We start from the raw sequence: 18,615 nt of genomic DNA, 5'->3' as shown, positions 1-18,615 counted from the left end.
TCCTTTCATGCAAGCTGTGATTAAACCAGGAAACTCTAATTAACCATATAATTTCCCGTTTCATCTGAATTAGGAAACGATGGCTACCAGTTCTAGAATAAGCCAGGACATTAAATCACGGTTTGAAGTTGACTTAATGTCCTTGTTCATTTTGAAGCTGGTACCCATAGTCTTCTAGCTTGTATGAGAAACAGTGGTTAATTAAAGACTTCCTGGTTTGATTTATGGATGTCACAAAACGGTTGTACGCACAGGCGAAGGGCTAGTAGTGCATGTCGTTTATTCATTCAGTTGCTTCCGACTCTTCATGACTTCATGGACCAGCCCACGCCAGAGTTTCCTGTCGGCCATCGCCACCCCCAGCTCTCCCAAGGTCAAGTCCGTCACCTTCAGAATATCATCCATCCATCTTGCCCTTGGTCGGCCCCTCTTCCTTTTGCCTTCCACTTTCCCTAGCATCAGCATCTTCTCCAGGGTGTCCTGTCTTCTCATGATGTGGCCAAAGTACTTCAGTTTAGCCTTTAATATCCTTCCCTCAAGTGAGCAGTCTGGCTTTATTTCCTGGAATATGGACTGGTTTGATCTTCTTGCAGTCCAAGGCACTCTCAGAATTTTCCTCCAACACCACAGTTCAAAAGCATCTATCTTCCTTCGCTCAGCCTTCCTTATGGTCCAGCTCTCACAGCCATAGGTTACTACAGGGAATACCATTGCTTTAACTATGCGGACCTTTGTTGTCAGTGTGAAGTCTCTGCTCTTCACTATTTTATCAAGATTTGTCATTGCTGTCCTCCCAAGAAGTAAACGTCTTCTGATTTCCTGGCTGCAGTCAGCGTCTGCAGTAATCTTTGCGCCTAGAAAGACAAAGTCTGTCACTGCCTCCATGTTTTCTCCCTCTATTTGCCAGTTCTCAATCAAGCTGGTTGCCATAATCTTGGGGTTTTTTGAGGTTTAACTCAACCCAGCTTTTGCACTTTCTTCTTTCACCTTCGTCGTGAGGTTCCTCAGCTCCTCCTCACTTTCAGCCATCAAAGTGGTATCATCTGCATATCTGAGATTGTTAATGTTTCTTCCAGCGATTTTAACTCCATCCTTGGCTTCATCAAGCCCAGCACGTCGCATGATGTGTACTGCGTACAGGTTGAATAGGTAGGGAGAGAGTATACAACCCTGCCGTACTCCTTTCCCAATCTTAAACCAGTCCGTTGTTCCATGGTCTGTTCTTACCATTGCTACTTGATCGTTATACAGATTCCTCAGGAGGCAGACAAGATGACTTGGTATCCCCATACCACCAAGAACTTGCCACAGTTCGTTATGATCCACACAGTCAAACGCTGTAGAATAGTCAGTAAAACAGAAATAGATGTTTTTCTGAAACTCCCTGGCTTTCTCCATTATCCAGCGGATGTTGACAATTTGGTCTCTAGTTCCTCTGCCTTTTCTAAACCCAGCTTGTACATCTGGCAATTCTCGTTCCATGAATTGCTGGAGTCTTCCTTGCAAGATCTTGAGCATTACCTTACTGGCATGTGAAATAAGTGCCACTGTTCGATAGTTTGAACATTCTTTAGTGTTTCCCTTTTTTGGTATGGGGATATAAGTTGATTTTTTCCAACCTGTTGGCCATTCTTGTGTTTTCCAAATTTGCTGGCATATGGCATGCATCACCTTGACAGCATCATCTTGCAAGATTTTAAACAGTTCAGTTGGGATACCATCGTCTCCTGCTGACTTGTTATTATCAGTGCTTCTTAAGGCCCATTCAACCTCACTCTTCAGGATGTCTGGCTCTAGCTCACTGACCACACCTTCAAATCTATCCCCGATATTATTATCCTTCTTATACAGATCTTCCATATATTCTTGCCACCTTTTCTTGATCTCTTCTGCTTCTGTTAGGTCCTTGCCATCTTTGTTTTTGATCATACCCATTTTTGCCTGGAATTTACCTCCGATGTTTCTAATTTTCTGGAAGAGGTCTCTTGTCCTTCCTATTCTATTATCTTCTTCCACTTCCGCGCATTGCTTGTTTAAAAATAATTCCTTATCTCTTCTGGCTAACCTGGAATTTTGCATTTAATTGGGCATATCTCCCCCTATCACGGTTGCCTTTTGCTTTCCTTCTTTCTTGGGCTACTTCCAGTGTCACAGCAGACAGCCATCTTGCCTTCTTGGTTTTCTTTTTCTTTGGGACGTTTTCTGTTGCCGCCTCCTGAACAATGTTGCAAACTTCTGTCCACAGTTCTTCCGGGACCCTATCTACTAAATCTGGTCCCTCAAATCTATTCTTCACCTCCACTGCATATTCATGAGGAATATTAGTGAGCTCATATCTAACTGATCTGTGGGTCTTCCCTATTCTCTTTAGCCTGATTCTAAATTGTGCAATAAGAAGTTCGTGACCTGAACTACAATCAGCTCCAGGTCTTCTTTTTACCAACTATATAGGTGTCCTCCACCTTTGGCTACAAAGGATGTAGTCAATCTGATTTGGGTGTCGACCATCTGGTGAAGTCCATATATAAAGTCATCTCTTAGGTTGTTGGAAGAGAGTGTTTGTTATGCACAGTGAGTTGTCTTGGCAAAATTCTATCAGCCTATATCCTGCTTCATTTTGTTCTCCCAGATCATGCTTGTCTGTAATTCCAGGTGTCGTTTGACTACCCACCTTAGCATTCCAGTCTCCTGTAATGAAACTAACATCTCTTTTTGGCGTATTATCCAGTAGGTGCTGCAGATCCTCATAGAACTGATCTACTTCTTCAGCATCTGTGGTTGGGGCATATATTTGGATCACTGTGATGTTAAATGGCTTACCCTGAATTCAAATTGGGATCATTATATCATTTTTTGGATTGTATCCAAGCACTACTTTAGCCACTTTATTATTAATTATGAAGGCTACTCCATTTCTTCTGTAATCCTCTTGTCCACAGTAGTAGATCTGGTGGTCATCTGAGGTGAAGTGGACCATTCCAGTCCATTTCAGTTCACTGACACCCAGAATGTCTATATTTAATCTTGACATCTCCCCAATAACCACATCCAATTTGCCCTGGCTCATAGATCTTACATTCCAGGTTCCTATGATGTGTTGATCTTTAGAACATCGGATTCGTCGTTCACCAGCACCATCGGCTGCTAGCCGTCCTTTCGGCTTTGAGCTAGCTGCATCGTCACATCTGGAGCTAGTTGAACTTATCCTCTGTTCCTCCCCAGTAGCATTTTGACCATCTTCCAACCTGGGAGTCCCATCTTCCGATGGTATACCGACATATCTCTGGTTGTACTGATCCATTAAGTTTTCATGGCAAGAATACTGGGGTGGGTTGCCATTACCTTCCCCAGGGATCATATTTAGTCTGACCTCTCTGCCATGACCTTCCCGTCTTGGGTGTCCCTTCACTGTTTAGCTCATGGCGTCATTGAGGTGCTCAAGCCAGGATACAATCGTTCAAACATGGCGATTGTGTCATATTGGTGTTTGACCACCTGAATCAGATATTTTCCCTCTTGGTTTTTCTTTTACATAAAAAAAAAGGCTTTGACCATGGATCATGGACAGATTTGGTATAAAGGTTTGGCAATGGGTTTGTTTTGGATTTGATTTTTAAAGGTTATTAAGTATAGACATGAACACCTTAATTTGTACTGTATTTCTTTTTTTAAACAGTTTGTTTTTAAAAGTACAAAATAATTTTTAAATCACTTTTTTCACTTAAACTCACTTATATTTATTCACCCTGCTAAGGTTTGTTTTTATTCTTTGTACTCTGGTTTTCTTGTTTTGTTTTTTTTATCCTTTGAATCGGAAGTTCTTAGTGGGGCACTTAACCTTATTCACTACATCCAACCACTTCACAGAATCTAGGATTGCAGATGTGGATGAAAACGTTCCCAAGTGTTTGCAGAATTGTGACTCCCTAAGAAACTCACAAAACTGTACATTTGGGTAAGTAACACTTGAATTACCTTTATTTTTCTGTGGAAGGATATGGAGGAGAAGAAATAATTATAATGGATCCTTATTAGCTACACCTACAACAAGCTTACTGGGATTACAAAACTTTGACCCGGTTCACACACTGTAACAACCCACAGTTAACAAACAATTGGTTGTTGCAAAGACAGGCAGAAGTGAGCATGTGTGCTTGTTCCTGCCTGCCTGCTCTTGCTGCAATAAACAACCCCAGGAATGCTTCATCCCTGGGTTGTTTATCATGACATCCAAACACAGAACTCTGGGTTATTAAGGGATGAGTAAATCAGAATTATTCCAGGTACAGATGTCACAGTAAACAACTCAGGGAGTTTTTCCTAGCCCTGTTTGGGCCTTTTACCACCTAGCTATAGCCCTTCCCGAATATGGTTTTAAGGGCTAGGGAAGGAAATTGTGGTGTTACTGGGATGGACAAGGACAGAGATTGAGGAGGGAAGTTGTCTAATCACATTTCAAATAATTTAATTCACAAAAGTCATGTTAAATTATTTTACATTGACATATTTATGTGCCTCGTATCAAAGAAAGTCCTGCTGATGGACTCAACCAGATAAAAGTTGGTGGGCTTGTCACAAAAGTAGTATGTTTCTGCAAAAGATGAATTGGAATGATAAGATGAAATATTGCCAAAATAGCTTTTTAGATAATCTCACACACACACACACACACCACCCCCAAATGCTGCTTGCTTTTTGAGAAACATGGTCTTGGTATCCTTGTGCCAAACCATCAGTGTGCTTTTGGTTTGGAAGCTGAGAAGGTGATGCAAGAAAGTTGGTTTTGAGCTGCATCTTTGTGTATATAAATATATATATATATATATATATGCCTCAGGGATGACTGAAGAGCTAATTTATGTCAGTGGATTTTTGCATTAGTTGGGGGACAGATTAACATGGGTAACGCTGTTCTAGATATACTCTACCACAACCAAAATTGTGCATTTACTAATAGAGGAAGATACTGACATCGCAGGACATGTAGCATCCTTTTTATCTGGCTACAGCTATTAAGAGCTCTGGAATTATAATTTTAAGATTTGTTGGAGCAATAATGGCTTTAAAATTAGTAGCTTCGATGTTATGTTTCTATGTGCTTACTGTCCTCTTTATGTGATATGCAGTGGATTATCTTCTGTATAGATTTCTTTGAGATGCTGCAGCTATTCTCTAGTGCATTAATTATGTATGGAGGTAGAGAGTTATTATGGGTGAGGTTGTTTTATTCCTGTGAGAGAGTGAGAAAGGTTGTCTTCAGGTGGAAGAACCTTTTGGTTGCAAGTGTGTTTTCAGAAACCCTGGATTGTTAATGCAACTTTTCTAACACTTGCTTTTTACTGATAAGATTCTCTCTTCTTTTCCAGGGTTTCCAGGAAGCTGAGCTACAATGATAGGAGAGTCAGAAATAAACATGGCGATGTGAAAGAATTCCTGCGTAAAGATTACAAAGGATCATTTCTGGAAAGACATGGAGAGGAAATTTATGATTTTTAAGGAGAAAGATATTTGGTTGGGTCCAGAAGTGCCCTTCCATTCATGGAAGGGACATGAATCCAGTAGACCTTCTGGGAATGAAATTGGGAGAAGGCAATTGTCACCAATTTCCCATACCCCATTCATCCACAAGCTCCACCTCCATTGCACAGGAGCAGACTTTAGGAAGGCACAGGAGGCTGCAGAGGGACTGGGGAGCTGAGCACCTTGTTCCATGAGCTGAAGTCTCCTCATGTGACTGAGAATCCAACCCACTGTAGTTATATTATGCTATTTGAGAACTGCATATCCTTCGAGGAGTTGAGTAGGGACCATGTCTCTAAAATCCATTTGGCTTATTGAGAGAGAGCACTGTTTCTTCTTGAAAGCTCTTCAAGTTTTAGTGTCTCTTATAGGGAACAAATGTTTTTGGCAACTGAGTTTGTTTGTATGTGTCTGTACATAACCTTAGCTCTTTCTAATGTATTCTGCTTGGCTAATCAAGATCTACTCTTAATGCATAATGTTTTAACAGGCTGTTTGAATGCATTTAATTTACTGTTGGATGGGCTTCTGCTTTGGGAATGACCAGGAGAAATTATTCCATTGCTGAAAATATGAGATTTGGAAAGCTATATCTTGTGTATTTCAAATTTGATTTTAATATGTCAATGTGTACATCTAGTGCTTGAGACTTCTATATCTTTATTGCCTAATAAACTTATATATGGCTGTATTTAGATTGTTTAATTGTTATCAAAAATAGTCTGCTAATGGAAAATATCTAACAATAAGAGGCATGCTGTGAAATTCCACTTAGGTTAAGTGTGCTGTCATTTACCAGCCTAGACGTTCTTCTTGGTCATTTCTCAACACTTATTTTCTTCTTAACTTCTTGTTTGGAATAAATGGACAAGCTAATGAAAGAAGGGAAAAGAGCCATTTAACAATGCATAGCAACAAGTTGTGTGCAGGTGCTGTACATTGGGTCAATCAAGAGTTGCCAAAGATTACATCTTTTCTGTCAAACAATTTAAATAACTTGGGGGAGGGGGAATAATTGCATTGGAAAGGGATAAAAACCATGGAAAGCCTTATAGCATATTCATCCGGGGGGGGGGGGGGTTACCTAGGTAAAATCTAAAAATAATACAAAATTGCTTCAGAGGTTAAGTCCAAAGTAAACTATGCATTGACAAAATAATCTCATAAAAATAAGTTGGGCTATAAAATGGTAAGATACAGTTCAGTGTGTAAAGGTTAAAGCAATGGGAAAATACTACTATGCCATGTTTCGTCTCAGGTAAATGGCATCTCTTTGTGATAAAACTGCTAAACCTAGTGATATAAAAAAAAAAAACTCGGAAAACAGGATAGTTAGAAATGTTAAGTTGATTGGTGCTTTGTGAAATCAAGTACAGAATGTAGAATTCCTGCTTCAGAGAACTGCTTCTGTAAAAAGAACTGTGCTGCTAAGTAGTGTCTATTTATTTTGGGGTAAATTTATTTATATACCACTTCCCATTTTTAAAATCCCAAAGCGGTGTACAACAATACATCATTAAAAAACAATACATTATTATAGAAGAGAAAGTTTTAGACAAAATGGTTGTGAAAAGCCAGGATAAAAAAGTTTTTAATTACTGTTGAAAGGATATGTATGTTGGTGCCTGACATATAGCAGAGGGGAGGTCATTCTAGCGGGAGGGTGCCACCACAGAGAAGGCCTGTTGCCATGTTGCTGCCAGTTGGGACTCTGCAGTATGCTGGAATGGCAACAAACACCTGATCCTGGGGGCGCTTCCCCTTCACTCATGTCAAAACTTACATTTGTATCATGTAGCCTAGCAAACCAAGCCTTGTGTAGCATCCACCTGCCTGCTGGCTGTCGCTGCAGCATATTTTTTCCCTATGACCATATGTGTATGTGAGGCATGTGTGCAGAACCACTTCCCCATAAAAGATATAGATGAGGAAAGGTATTGGGAAGGCCTGCCTGGGACAACCTTACCAATGCTCTTCCCAATAGGATGAAAGTTCGTAAGAAAAGAAAAAGAGGAAGCCACATTGATCAGCAGCCTCCTAGCTGATGAGAACAGAGTTGGGGAGCAATAGAAAGGGCAGCAGCCAGGCCACTCAGAATAGTTCAGGGAAGGGGCAAGGCAGCTAATGAAAATGGTTGGGGGAGCAAATTTTTCTTTCACTTGTGAAAGTGAAAGAAAAGATCGGTTGTTTGTCTTCCCCACTCAGAGGATTAATTTTATATTAAATTGAAAAATATAATTGTGTGTGTGTGTGCACCCTTCTTGTTAGCAAAGTTCTTTTTCTTCTATGTTTTCTGCCCAGCTGAGAAGAGCCAGCCAGAACCATATGTGAAGAGGGTTTTTTTTCCCCTTTTATATGGAGGTGGGGGTAACGGACTCTTATTGCTGTGGGTCATTTCTTATTTCTGAGCAAGATGTGGCTGTGTGTCATTTCATACTATTTCTGAGCAAGATCTGGTGGCTGTGGGTCATTTTTTTTCTGCCCAAGATGTAGCTGTGGAGAAAAAAATTTCTGACCAAGATGTGGTTGTGGGTCTTTCTTCTTTCTTGGCAAGATATTGCAATGGGCTTTCGAACTTTTATCAGGCCCATTTCTTCTTGTTCCCAAGCCCACTGCAGTATCTTCCATAGAAAAAAATGCTACTGCCACACAACCACACCACACCTTGCTAAAAAAAAAAAAAAAAAGAAATGGGTTTTTCTGTGTGCATCCTTAGGTGGATCTGGGGTTGCAGGAAAACAGCTCTGGATTTTTTTTAACAATTTATTTCAGTTTGTGATTGCACAGAGGAAAAGCAATGGATGCCCTGTTGCTTTTGTGAAGCAACACTAGATGATGTTGGCTTTGCCTCAGCTGGCCCTTTGGTTCTGCCTCTGTTGACCTGCCCTTCACCCCACCACTCTCATTGGCCACCAGTGGCAAGGTGTGGCATAGCCTCCCCTGAAGATGGTAGTAGTCTAATGAGCCTATATAGGAGAAGACATTATTTCAGGTAACCTGGTCCTAAGTTGTTTAGGGCTTTGTATGTCAATAATACTTTAAACCTGGCTCAGTAGCAAACTGGCAGCCAGTGCAGCTCCTTCAGTATAGGTGTTATGTGTGTATGGCAAAGCACTCCATTCAATGCTGCCTTGCTGCAGCATTCTGCACTAGCTGCATCTTCCAAACCATCCTCAAGGGCAGCCCCATGTAGAGAACATTATAGTAGTCCAGTCTCAAGATTACTAATACATGGAACACAGTGGTTAAACTATCCACTATCTCTAGTTTTGAAGATCTGATTCTCAAATGCTTATTCATATAGTAAGTTCTGATAAGACTAACAGATAATTATATCAACTCAACATTTGACTCCACATTAGAGCCTTTATCTCTGAACTGCTAACTCAATGCATAATCTAGAATTAGCATCCTACTTCTTCTACCTCTACTGCTGTATTTTCAGAGTCCAACTGCGGCTTTTCCTTTGTAATGTAGGGCAATGAGGGAACAATCTCCAGCAGAGAAATGGTGGGCACTGAACCTTCCCCTCCCCCCATGCCAGTTTTCTTCCGGTAAGAGTTCCACATCTGCTTCTATTGGAAAGCATTGCTGGGGGGAAAGCAGCAGGCTCAGGAAGGGTTGTCTCTTCACCCTTGGAATTCATGGTCTCCTGACTCCATATTGCAAAGGAGAAGCAGTAGTCAGACTTTGAAGGAATGGTGGAGGCGGAACATATAGTTCTGTTGTAGGACAGGCTTTAGTGGTTATGGGAATGAACTTCAAATGCAGAATTCTCTGAATCATATCTCGCCTTTAGAAATGAGCATGTCTGTTGATCTTCACGTGTCTGCTATTTATTTTTCAATACCCCATCAGTACTAATGGATAGTTTATTCTAGCCCATCTTACAAATACAATGAGAATTGCTTTGAGCACTTAGGAAAAGACTTTAGGTTGTATCCAATTGTGTTCTTGTCAGCAGAACAGATTCCCGCTCCAGACTCCCTAAAATCTGATCCAGAGGGATTCTCCAGAGGAGATTTGATTCAGGCAGTGAGGAGGAGAAAATTTTGTTGCACGAGTGGACGTCTGCTTGAACAATGTTGGATATTGCCCTATGTAAACAATAAATAGCATTCAATATGTAAGAGCACATATCAGTGGAGGGGTTTGTCAGCATTTATTTTTTGTTTGTTTGTTTGTTTGTTTGCCACCCATTTGGCTGGCTACCCGGCCACTCTAGGCAGCATACAATACAAATAACACAAAATACAACAAATTTACATAATCAACTGAACAAAACAATGTTGCTCTAAAAAACCCTAACCCACCCCAAATGCCCGCCTGAACAGCCATATTTTCAAAGCCCGGCAGAAGCTCATTGTATTAGAGGTGATGATTATATGGTAAGTTTTCTATCAGATATGTCTCCAGTTAGGGGATTAGTCATTTCAGATGCATTTGAAAATTTCTCTTCTGGGGAATTAAGTGGTCTATGAGATAGTTGGATTTCACCCTCTTCATCTTTTAGGCAAAGCACCAGGGTCCTGTGCAGATGAGGCAAAGATGAGGGGATGGTATCATTAACACAATTATTTGCATAGAAACAGATCACTTCTCATACGGTCTCAGATTTGCACTTGACTCCCCAATAAAACAATGTTGGAAACAGTTTTACAGTGTATTCAGTTGAGTGCAGACTTATCCTGAACTACTTATGGGAACATGGCTGGTAGCACACAATTTGGCACACTGAGAGCTGCCAGATGGCCTGGCGAATGCATGCTAGCATTTCTGTAATTCTACAGATCAAGCATGAATTAATGACAATGTAAGTACTTAATTTTCTTGATTAGATCATTAGGTGAGGGTTACTTTCAATAAACATTTTGGCACTAGATGTTTGTTCTTGTGCAAAATTAGATCAAATATCATCTCTAAATATTTACCATTAAGGTAATTGGAAAGGTTCTGGCATATGAAGGTTAATTTAAGGCCATACTGATATCCCCCCAAGTTAGTCTATTAGGACCACAAGGTCACATTACCCATAATCCCAAGAAAATTAACCAGGGTTTATGTTTTAATAGCCCACACTTAAATATCACCCACTGATTTCAGTAGGATAACGTCTGCTGAATTCAAACCCTCTTCCTACGGTACTGGACTTTTAAGTGTGTTAAGACAATTTATAACAAGGAAGGACTGGACTAAGCAGTTATAGCTGGGGAATAATAAGGAATATTAGTTTATCTAGAATAGATTATACAACCATTGTGTAAAAGCCAATACTAATAATTTAAATACTAAGAAGAATATCAAATTCTTCCTTGGAGATTTATTTTTACAGTTCATTTACCACTTTCTTTACAGACAATTGAATTCAGATGCATAAGACATTACACACTCGTTGAGTAATGGGGATCGACTCTAGCAGTACTTACCAGCAGGAAACTAAACATATGTGGACATTAAATTTGCTAGCTGAACAAGTGCTAATTAGATGAACCAAAGCTGTTACATTATTCTCTAATTAACCTTAAATACTGCATGGTGTTGCTACATGTACAATGTGGCAAATACTAAACACAGAGGGGATGACCAAGATTTACATTTAAAGTTGAGAACACTTAGTTATTCCAGTCTTCATTCTGCTTATATTACATAGCAAAATGTCTAAGGCCCTGTTGACATTTGTGCAGTCTGGTGATAGTAACATCATCCATGTTCTGGTTTGTACTAAGGGACAGAATGGTGGGACAGCAGCACAGGCTTCTCCACTGCACAGGTAATTTCCTGTACGAATAAGGCTCCTTTGCATTAGGGATGGGCGGATTACTTACCCCATTCTGGGTGGGGGCATCCGCTGCGGGGGGAGGCGATCCGTCCCTCCACCCGGAATCCTCCCTGGCCGGCTCCGCTCTGCGGCAAGTCCGTGGAACCGCCAGCTGGGCCCACCCGCAGCCGGCCTTCCGTCCGCTGCCGGGCTGCGGCCACAAATGGTGGCCAGCCTGCTACGCCATTTGCGTCCCTGCTCTTTTCGTGATAGGCTACGTAAATATATACGTAGCCTATCACGGCTAACGCAGGGACACAAATGGCACAGCGGGCGCCATTTGCGTCCCTGCATTAGCCGTGATAGGCTACGTATATATTTACGTAGCCTATCACGGCAAAGAGTAGCGACACAAATGGCATACCGGATGCCATTTGCATCCCTGCTCTTTGCCGTGATAGGCTACGTAAATACATACGTAGCCTATCACGGCTAACGCAGGGAGGCAAATGGCACAGCGGGCGCCATTTGCATCCCTGCGTTAGCCGTGATAGGCTACATATATATTTACGTAGCCTATCAGAGCAAAGAGTAGCGACACAAATGGCGTAGCGGACGCCATTTGCATCCCTGCTCTTTGCCGTGATAGGCTACGTAAATACATATGTAGCCTATCTCGGCTAACGCAGGGAGGCAAATGGCGTCCGCAGACCGGGGCAGCCATTTGCGGCCGCAGAACAGGGCAGTGGATGGACCAGACTGGCCAACGCCGGGTAGGGTCCGTCCCAGGAAAATTTCGCAGGGTGGCGGGGGGGACTGCTCCGTTATGCCATGGACTCCAAGGGGGCCAGATCCGGCCTCATTGGAGTCCATGGCGGAATTTTCTAACATCCCTACTTTGCATAAACACCCTTTCACATGGGAGGTCCTGTTCAGTGGAGTCTCTAAGGCTTGTGACCTAGCTCTCAGCAGCTATTCACACAGCAGCTTATCTAGCCTGGAAACAGAAGAGCCTTGTGTCCTTTCACCATACCTTTCAGGTACTGCCCTTCAGTAAATGTTTGAACTTTGGGAGTTCAGGAATGAAATCTGAGCAGGATTTTCTCACATCTATTTTGCTCCTGTGAACTACATGATTCGCATTAAACTTATGATTGCCACCGTCTTTGTAGCACCGAGGGAGATGTGTCCAAAATGCATATACTGTTATTATACGTGAGACTGAGTTAAGACTGGAAACAATGGATATCAGCCGGATGCCTCCATAATGAGTGCCAAAGGAAAAACACTTGAAGTTGCTTCTGGAGTCCTTCCCATTCAGCTAATTAGTCCATTAAAACTACCAGGTTCTAACCCCGGTTAGTTATTTTACAACTAGAAGAGTATCTATTTTATCAGCAGCAATTACTTGACTGGGCCAAGTCCCTATTAAGATTTGGCATCATTTGTAGTGTGAATGAAGCCAAATATTCTGAAGGGTTCTTCCTGAGTAGCATCTTCAGACAGTTTATTCTCAGCTCTCAGCTGTTCACTGTTGAGATAAATGCAGGAGTCTGAGGGAATAGAGCTCCTTTTGGTAACTTCTACTGTAGGATATTTCTTTTTTCGAAGGTTTTTGTGTTTTCTTTTGACACTGTGATCCAGAGAAGCATAGCACATCTGGCGCTCAGCTGTTTGCTACAAAAGAAAGCAATTTATATTATTGGTCAATTGGCTTCTTTACCTATGAGACTTTTCATACATGATGACTGATAGGCAGAAATAAAAACTCAGTTGCATGAAACAGCAAAATAAATTGGCCACAATACAAATGAATTCCATTATTCCTGTACTTTACTCTATTTTTGACAATCACAATTATCATTGGGTTTGTATGTCTTCACGATGGAAAAAAGGATAAAGAATTTGAAGCTTTTTAGTGTTTTTTTAAAAAAAGAAGGAAAGTGACAGAGGCTTATAAAAAGTATGCATGGTGTGGAGAAAATGGAGCAACATTTTTCTCCCTCTTCCATAATACCAGGACTCATCCAGTGATATTGATTGGAAGTAAATTCAGGACAAACAAAAGAAAGTACTACTTCACACAGCACATAATTTATGGTACTCAGTGCTACAAAATGTGCTGATGGACATTAGTGTGTAAATGGCTTTAAAGGGAGAGTGGACCAATGATCTATCAATGGCTATTATTCCTGATAGCTACAGGAAATGTTTGCGTTCAGAGGCAGTATGCCTCTGAATACCAGTTGCCAAGGAGTAATAGCAGAAGAGGGGCACTACCTTCAACTCATGCTTGTGGGTTTTCTAGAATTATCTGGTTTGCTGCTGTAGGTTTAGGGTTTCTGTCCAGAACTCTCCTTTCTAAATCATTTCTCTCTCACATCATTGAGATCATGGGAAGCCCCTCAGTGACTTCACTCACCCACCCAAATATCTCCTTAAATGACTCTGCAGTTTCTCTCTTGCTATCTTTTTCCCTTCCCTCTGCAGCCTCCCCACTGTGTTACATTTTAGATTGTACACCCCTTGGTGCAGGGACCTGTCTCTTTCATTTGTTACTTTGTATAGGACTATGCACCTTAATGATGCTTAATAAGAATAACAATTAGTAATAATCAGAGTAATTTAAAATATATTTGATCCAAAGAACTGCAAGTGGAAGGAGAAAAGGTATTAGTTTTGTTCCGAGAACTCTTGTAGAAGGGCTAGCAGAAGGGTTCTTGAAGTGCAGCGCATTAATGTGTTTGGAGTTGTGTGCAAGTATGAGAAATACAGTGAATAATGAAGATAGAGGCTGAAGCATATACAGAGTAGCAAAATGTATTGAAAACTGCTTGTGCAAATTCTTACTCAAGAGCTTGTACAAACAGAAGGACTTCTCTGGATTGGGGGGTGGGGGCATGTCACTTTACTCGCACAACACCCTTCTTCCAGGTCAGAGATAACCCTTCCATTAATGGACGAGAGCTTCTGCTAGTAGAAGGGCACTTTGGCTTTTCCTAGTACAAGCCAATTATGGTACCAACTACCTAGGGAGGTGGTGGGCTCTCCCACGCTGGAGGTGTTCAAGACGAGGCTGGACAGCCATCTGTCAGGGATGCTCTGGCTTGGATTCCTGCACTGAGCAGGGGGTTGGACTCGATGGCCTTGTAGGCCCCTTCCAACCCTACTGTTCTATGACTCTATGAATATGGTTTGGGGAAGAGAAGAATACCATATGAATCCTGTGTTTTTAACTGCACACAAAGGACTCTGATGCAAAATATCCCGCCCCCCCCCCGTATAGAAAGCAAAGCCTAATTTTTTTAAAAAAAATATTAAATGTATTAATAGTAATACCTGTACTTCATTGGTGTGTGTGTGAGGGTGGCCACTCATTTGTTCATAGCAGCTTTCATCTGGAGATTATTTAAAAACAAAATTTAAAGAGTAACTGATTTACAAATCCTGCGCTGAGCTTTAGTTTCTAATCAATCTGCAGCATGGTGGTTTTAAATATGTCATAAAATACAGATATATTTTAGAATATTCCCTGAACTATAAAAATATTATGATTTTATATTTCAGGAATATTTAGTACAATGAAATTTAGTACAATGATAACAGGACATGTTTCTATTATCAGTATTTCATTGTAGTAAAGGTCTGGTCCTTTAAAAGAAATATTTCCCCTACTCCCACAAGAAATGGTTTAATTTAGTCATATATCCTAAATGCAGTAAATCTTAAATGCAACTTACTTAGCATCTCTTGATGGTGGTTGAGGTTGTCATATACTGGACATTCTTCAGTATAAAACTCCCCACTGCTGTAAAATAAATGTTTACATCTATCGGTATATTATATCCCAGTATGCATTATTTGTGAAAATACCCACAATATATTTAGAATTAATTGTTATTCATATGAAATGGTTGATTTTACTTTACTTCCGACTCTTTATTTCTGAATGAAAGAATATGTCTTACAGAATAAATGACAATCAACAGCCATTTGCTAAAAATACTGGGACTCGATCATAAGTTGCCTCGAGCAGAATTCTGCTCATGGAAAGAGCACTTCTGATGCCCACTAGTGGAGCGTGGTGGCGGGATATTTGCTGATTTCCCACTCCTCTGCAGTTTCTAGCATCCCCTGAACATCTGCTCCATATGTTGGACCCTCCAGAATACTGGGAGATAGCACGGGTGACTACAGGGGGAAGGGGGAATTAGTAACAATCACCTCTTTCACACACATTCTTCCATTAGTAAGGTATAGGAGACTCTACTGGATCAAAGACCCTTCCATTCATAGAAGGGCATCTTAGGATCCAACCCAGTGTGTCTATGTCAGGGGTGCAGAACCACTTGAACCCCAAGGGCTGAAATGCATTTTGGAGAAGCTTTGGGGGGCCGCATTCCAGTGGTGGGCAGGGCTGAGGTCAAGACAAAGGGGTGAGGTCAAGATACCCAAAAATATCAGGATATTTTAGCTTAAGGCTTCTTTCTGCCAATAACTAAGCGTTAGGAGAGGCATTGCTGCATTTTAGAATGTGGAAAAAACTGCACAAAAGCCGGGAAACCACCAAATGATTGGTGGTTGGGGAAAAGGGACTGAGGCCAAGAGAAGAGGCTGGGCTTCTGGGTAATCTTCTGAGGTTCTGCCCTCCTAGTCTATGAAATAGAAAAGTGAGATCCTTCCATAGCAGCCCCTTAAATGAGAGTGTACAAATGATTGAAAAGAGAACAACTGTCATACCTTGGACCACATTCCTGGTAGTTTTCATATATTTTACCTGGAAAATATTTTGAACAGATTAGAACTGAAAATGAATAGGCATTTGATACCTTCATGTGATTTATTTTCTAAGAAGTAGTTATATTACTAAAAAGTCTTCATCCTGCTTTGCTCCTTTTTCCCGTGAGTAAAGAAGTATAGCAGCCTGAAATGAGACCCAACTCTGCTAGAATATCTAAAATATTCTTGCAGAATTCCCATTAATTCACTGACACATGTTCAGGAAAATGTCCCAGTACACCGTGCCCCCATGCTAAATAGTGGAAGGGAGTGACTTTTAGATGTTTCTTTGTTTTTTGCTCATGTTTTGGGCTGACTCTTGCTCCAATATTTTCTCTTAAGCATTTCTTCAGCTGTATCTTTTCTGTAATATTTGAAGGCATTTGCATTTGGTAAACATACCCAGTGGCCTTAGCCAATCAACGGAGGCCTCTCTAACAGGAAGCAATTTCAAACAGCCACTATGCTAGAGCAGTCAATTAGAGGAGAAGGCTTGGCACTGCCAACGAACCACAATTATTATGGTGCAACTTTATTAACCACTCTTTGTCAGTGGTGGGAATTTAGCTGGTGCAGTATTTGCTTGGCAATAGAACAAGTAAGATTAACCATTCTCTTGAGGGAGTAGATACTTTTAGATTAGATATAACTTAGAAAAGGACACATCCTGCCTAAACAGGTCAGAGATGCTAGTCTACAAGTGTGGAACAAATCACTTAACACCCTGGCTGCAGATGTACCTCCCATCTCCTCGGTGCTTTTTCATAAAGCTTTCTCAGAAACAAAAGAGGTATCAGATTTTTCCAACTGTGTAAGCGAAAAGGACTAGGTACTTATTTCTGATGTATTACTTGCAGGAACGTTCAGGATATTTATAGAACCTAAGAATTGTATGTTAGACCACCCTCCAGCATTGTTGCAATATTTTCACATTTGGAACAGGAGTACAAAAAAAAAAAATCAGAATAATCATGTGATAACTTGTCCACTGACCCCTTTTAATGCACTGCTGGAAACTTTTGTAACAGATAGAAGACTTTTGGTTAAAAGTGTACAATTTCATTACAACATCACAGGGCTGTGTATTTTATTCATTAAAACAGGAATTAAAATAAACACAAACCACAATAAAAACAGAAATACTACCAAGCAAAGCATTAAAAACTAGCAAATTCCTGGTTAAATAGATAGGTTTTCAACAGGCACCAAAACAGTATCAAGGTGAGGTGCCTAGTGCACTGCAGGCAGGGGGTGAAGAATTCCAAAGGTGAGGGCCACAACAGAAAAGGCCCTCTCCTTGTAGCCATACCTGTGCAAGTGAAAGAACAACCAAGGAGAAGTCTGTGATATTTTGGAATAATGTTCCAAAGGGAAAGCATACAATTAAATGCCAATATTATAATAATGGTCCATCAACTTACTTTGCAAAATGTATTATTTGGTCTATTGATAAATGATCAGTTATCCTTTTCTGTGCATTCTTCACGCGTGTGTGTGCTGGTGGAGGTTATCCCTTTATATGAAGGAATTTTTTCTATGTTATTCTTTCTACTTTCATAATTAAAAAAGGGACTAGCCACTATGTAGACACCTACTAGTCATAATGACTATATGAAAATTCCAGGTTCAGAGGCAGTATGTTCTGAGTATTGGTTATGGTTGTTTGCTTTGAGGTTGCTTGCTTGAAGCTGCTTTAGATATATGTTCTTTGTGTCTGTTCATATGTTTTCTATGTCAATGGCTTTTAATCTCTGTTGGGAAAGGAGTACGACAAGGCTGTATATTGTCACCCTGCTCATTTAACTTATATGCAGAGTACATCATGAGAAACGCCAGGTTGGATGAATCACAGGTTGGAATTAAGATTGCCGGGAGAATTATCAACAACCTCAGATATGCAGACGATGCCACCCTAATGGCAGAAAGCGAAGAGGATCTAAAGAGCCTCTTGTTGAGGGTGAAAGTGGAGAGTGCAAAAGCTGGTTTGAAACTCAACATTAAAAAAACTAAGATCATGGCATCTGGCCCCATCACTTCCTGGCATATAGAATGGGAAGAAATGGAAGCAGTGACAGATTTTATTTTCTTGGGCTCCAAGATCACCACAGACGGTGACTGTAGTCATGAAATTAAAAGATGCTTGCTCCTTGGGAGGAAAGCTATGGCAAACCTAGACAGCATAGTAAGAAGCAGAGACATCACCTTGCCGACAAAGGTTCGTATAATCAAAGCTATGGTTTTCCCAGTAGCAACGTATGGCTGTGAGAGCTGGACTATAAGGAAGGCTGAGCGCCGAAGAATTGATGCTTTCGAACTGTGGTGCTGGAGAAGACTCTTACGAGTCCCCTGGACTGCAAGGAGGTCATATCAATCAATCCTAAAGGAAATCAACCCTGAGTGCTCATTGGAAGGACAGATACTGAAGCTGAAGCTCCAATATTTTGGCCACCTAATGCGAAGAGAAAACTCCCTGGAAAAAACCCTGATGCTGGGAAAGATGGAAGGCAAAAGGAGAAGGGGACGGCAGAGGATGAGATGGCTAGATAGCATCACCGATG

The 18,615-nt window shown here is 40.9% G+C and overlaps 2 protein-coding genes across 10 annotated transcripts in view; one reads left to right on the top strand and one right to left on the bottom strand.

Moving 5' to 3' along the window:
- The window catches only part of HJURP (Holliday junction recognition protein), a 35,611-nt gene extending 29,213 nt beyond the window's left edge, over nt 1-6,398 (top strand). For 7 of the 8 annotated variants that reach the window (XM_084843342.1, XM_084843341.1, XM_084843343.1 and 4 more), the window contains 2 exons: nt 3,868-3,955; nt 5,367-6,282. In XM_084843342.1, the coding sequence (XP_084699468.1) occupies nt 3,868-3,955; nt 5,367-5,496 (218 nt within the window). In that variant the 3' untranslated portion in view covers nt 5,497-6,282. Of the gene's footprint in view, nt 1-3,867; nt 3,956-5,366 lie in introns of all 8 variants that reach the window. The other variant, XM_084843344.1, reaches the window with a different exon arrangement.
- A 3,266-nt stretch (nt 6,399-9,664) lies between these two features.
- Nucleotides 9,665-18,615, bottom strand: part of TRAT1 (T cell receptor associated transmembrane adaptor 1) — a 29,592-nt gene continuing 20,641 nt past the window's right edge. For both annotated transcript variants that reach the window (XM_084843339.1, XM_084843340.1), the window contains exons 4-7: nt 16,019-16,055; nt 15,019-15,086; nt 14,618-14,676; nt 9,665-12,955 (exon numbers count right to left, since the gene is read on the bottom strand). In XM_084843339.1, the coding sequence (XP_084699465.1) occupies nt 12,707-12,955; nt 14,618-14,676; nt 15,019-15,086; nt 16,019-16,055 (413 nt within the window). In that variant the 3' untranslated portion in view covers nt 9,665-12,706. The remainder of the gene's footprint in view (nt 12,956-14,617; nt 14,677-15,018; nt 15,087-16,018; nt 16,056-18,615) is intronic.

Source organism: Heloderma suspectum, chromosome 3 (assembly GCF_057233095.1).
Source record: "Heloderma suspectum isolate Gila_16-S chromosome 3, 16-S_ref, whole genome shotgun sequence".
Taxonomy (NCBI): domain Eukaryota; kingdom Metazoa; phylum Chordata; class Lepidosauria; order Squamata; family Helodermatidae; genus Heloderma; species Heloderma suspectum.
This window is presented reverse-complemented; position numbering and strand designations above follow the sequence as displayed.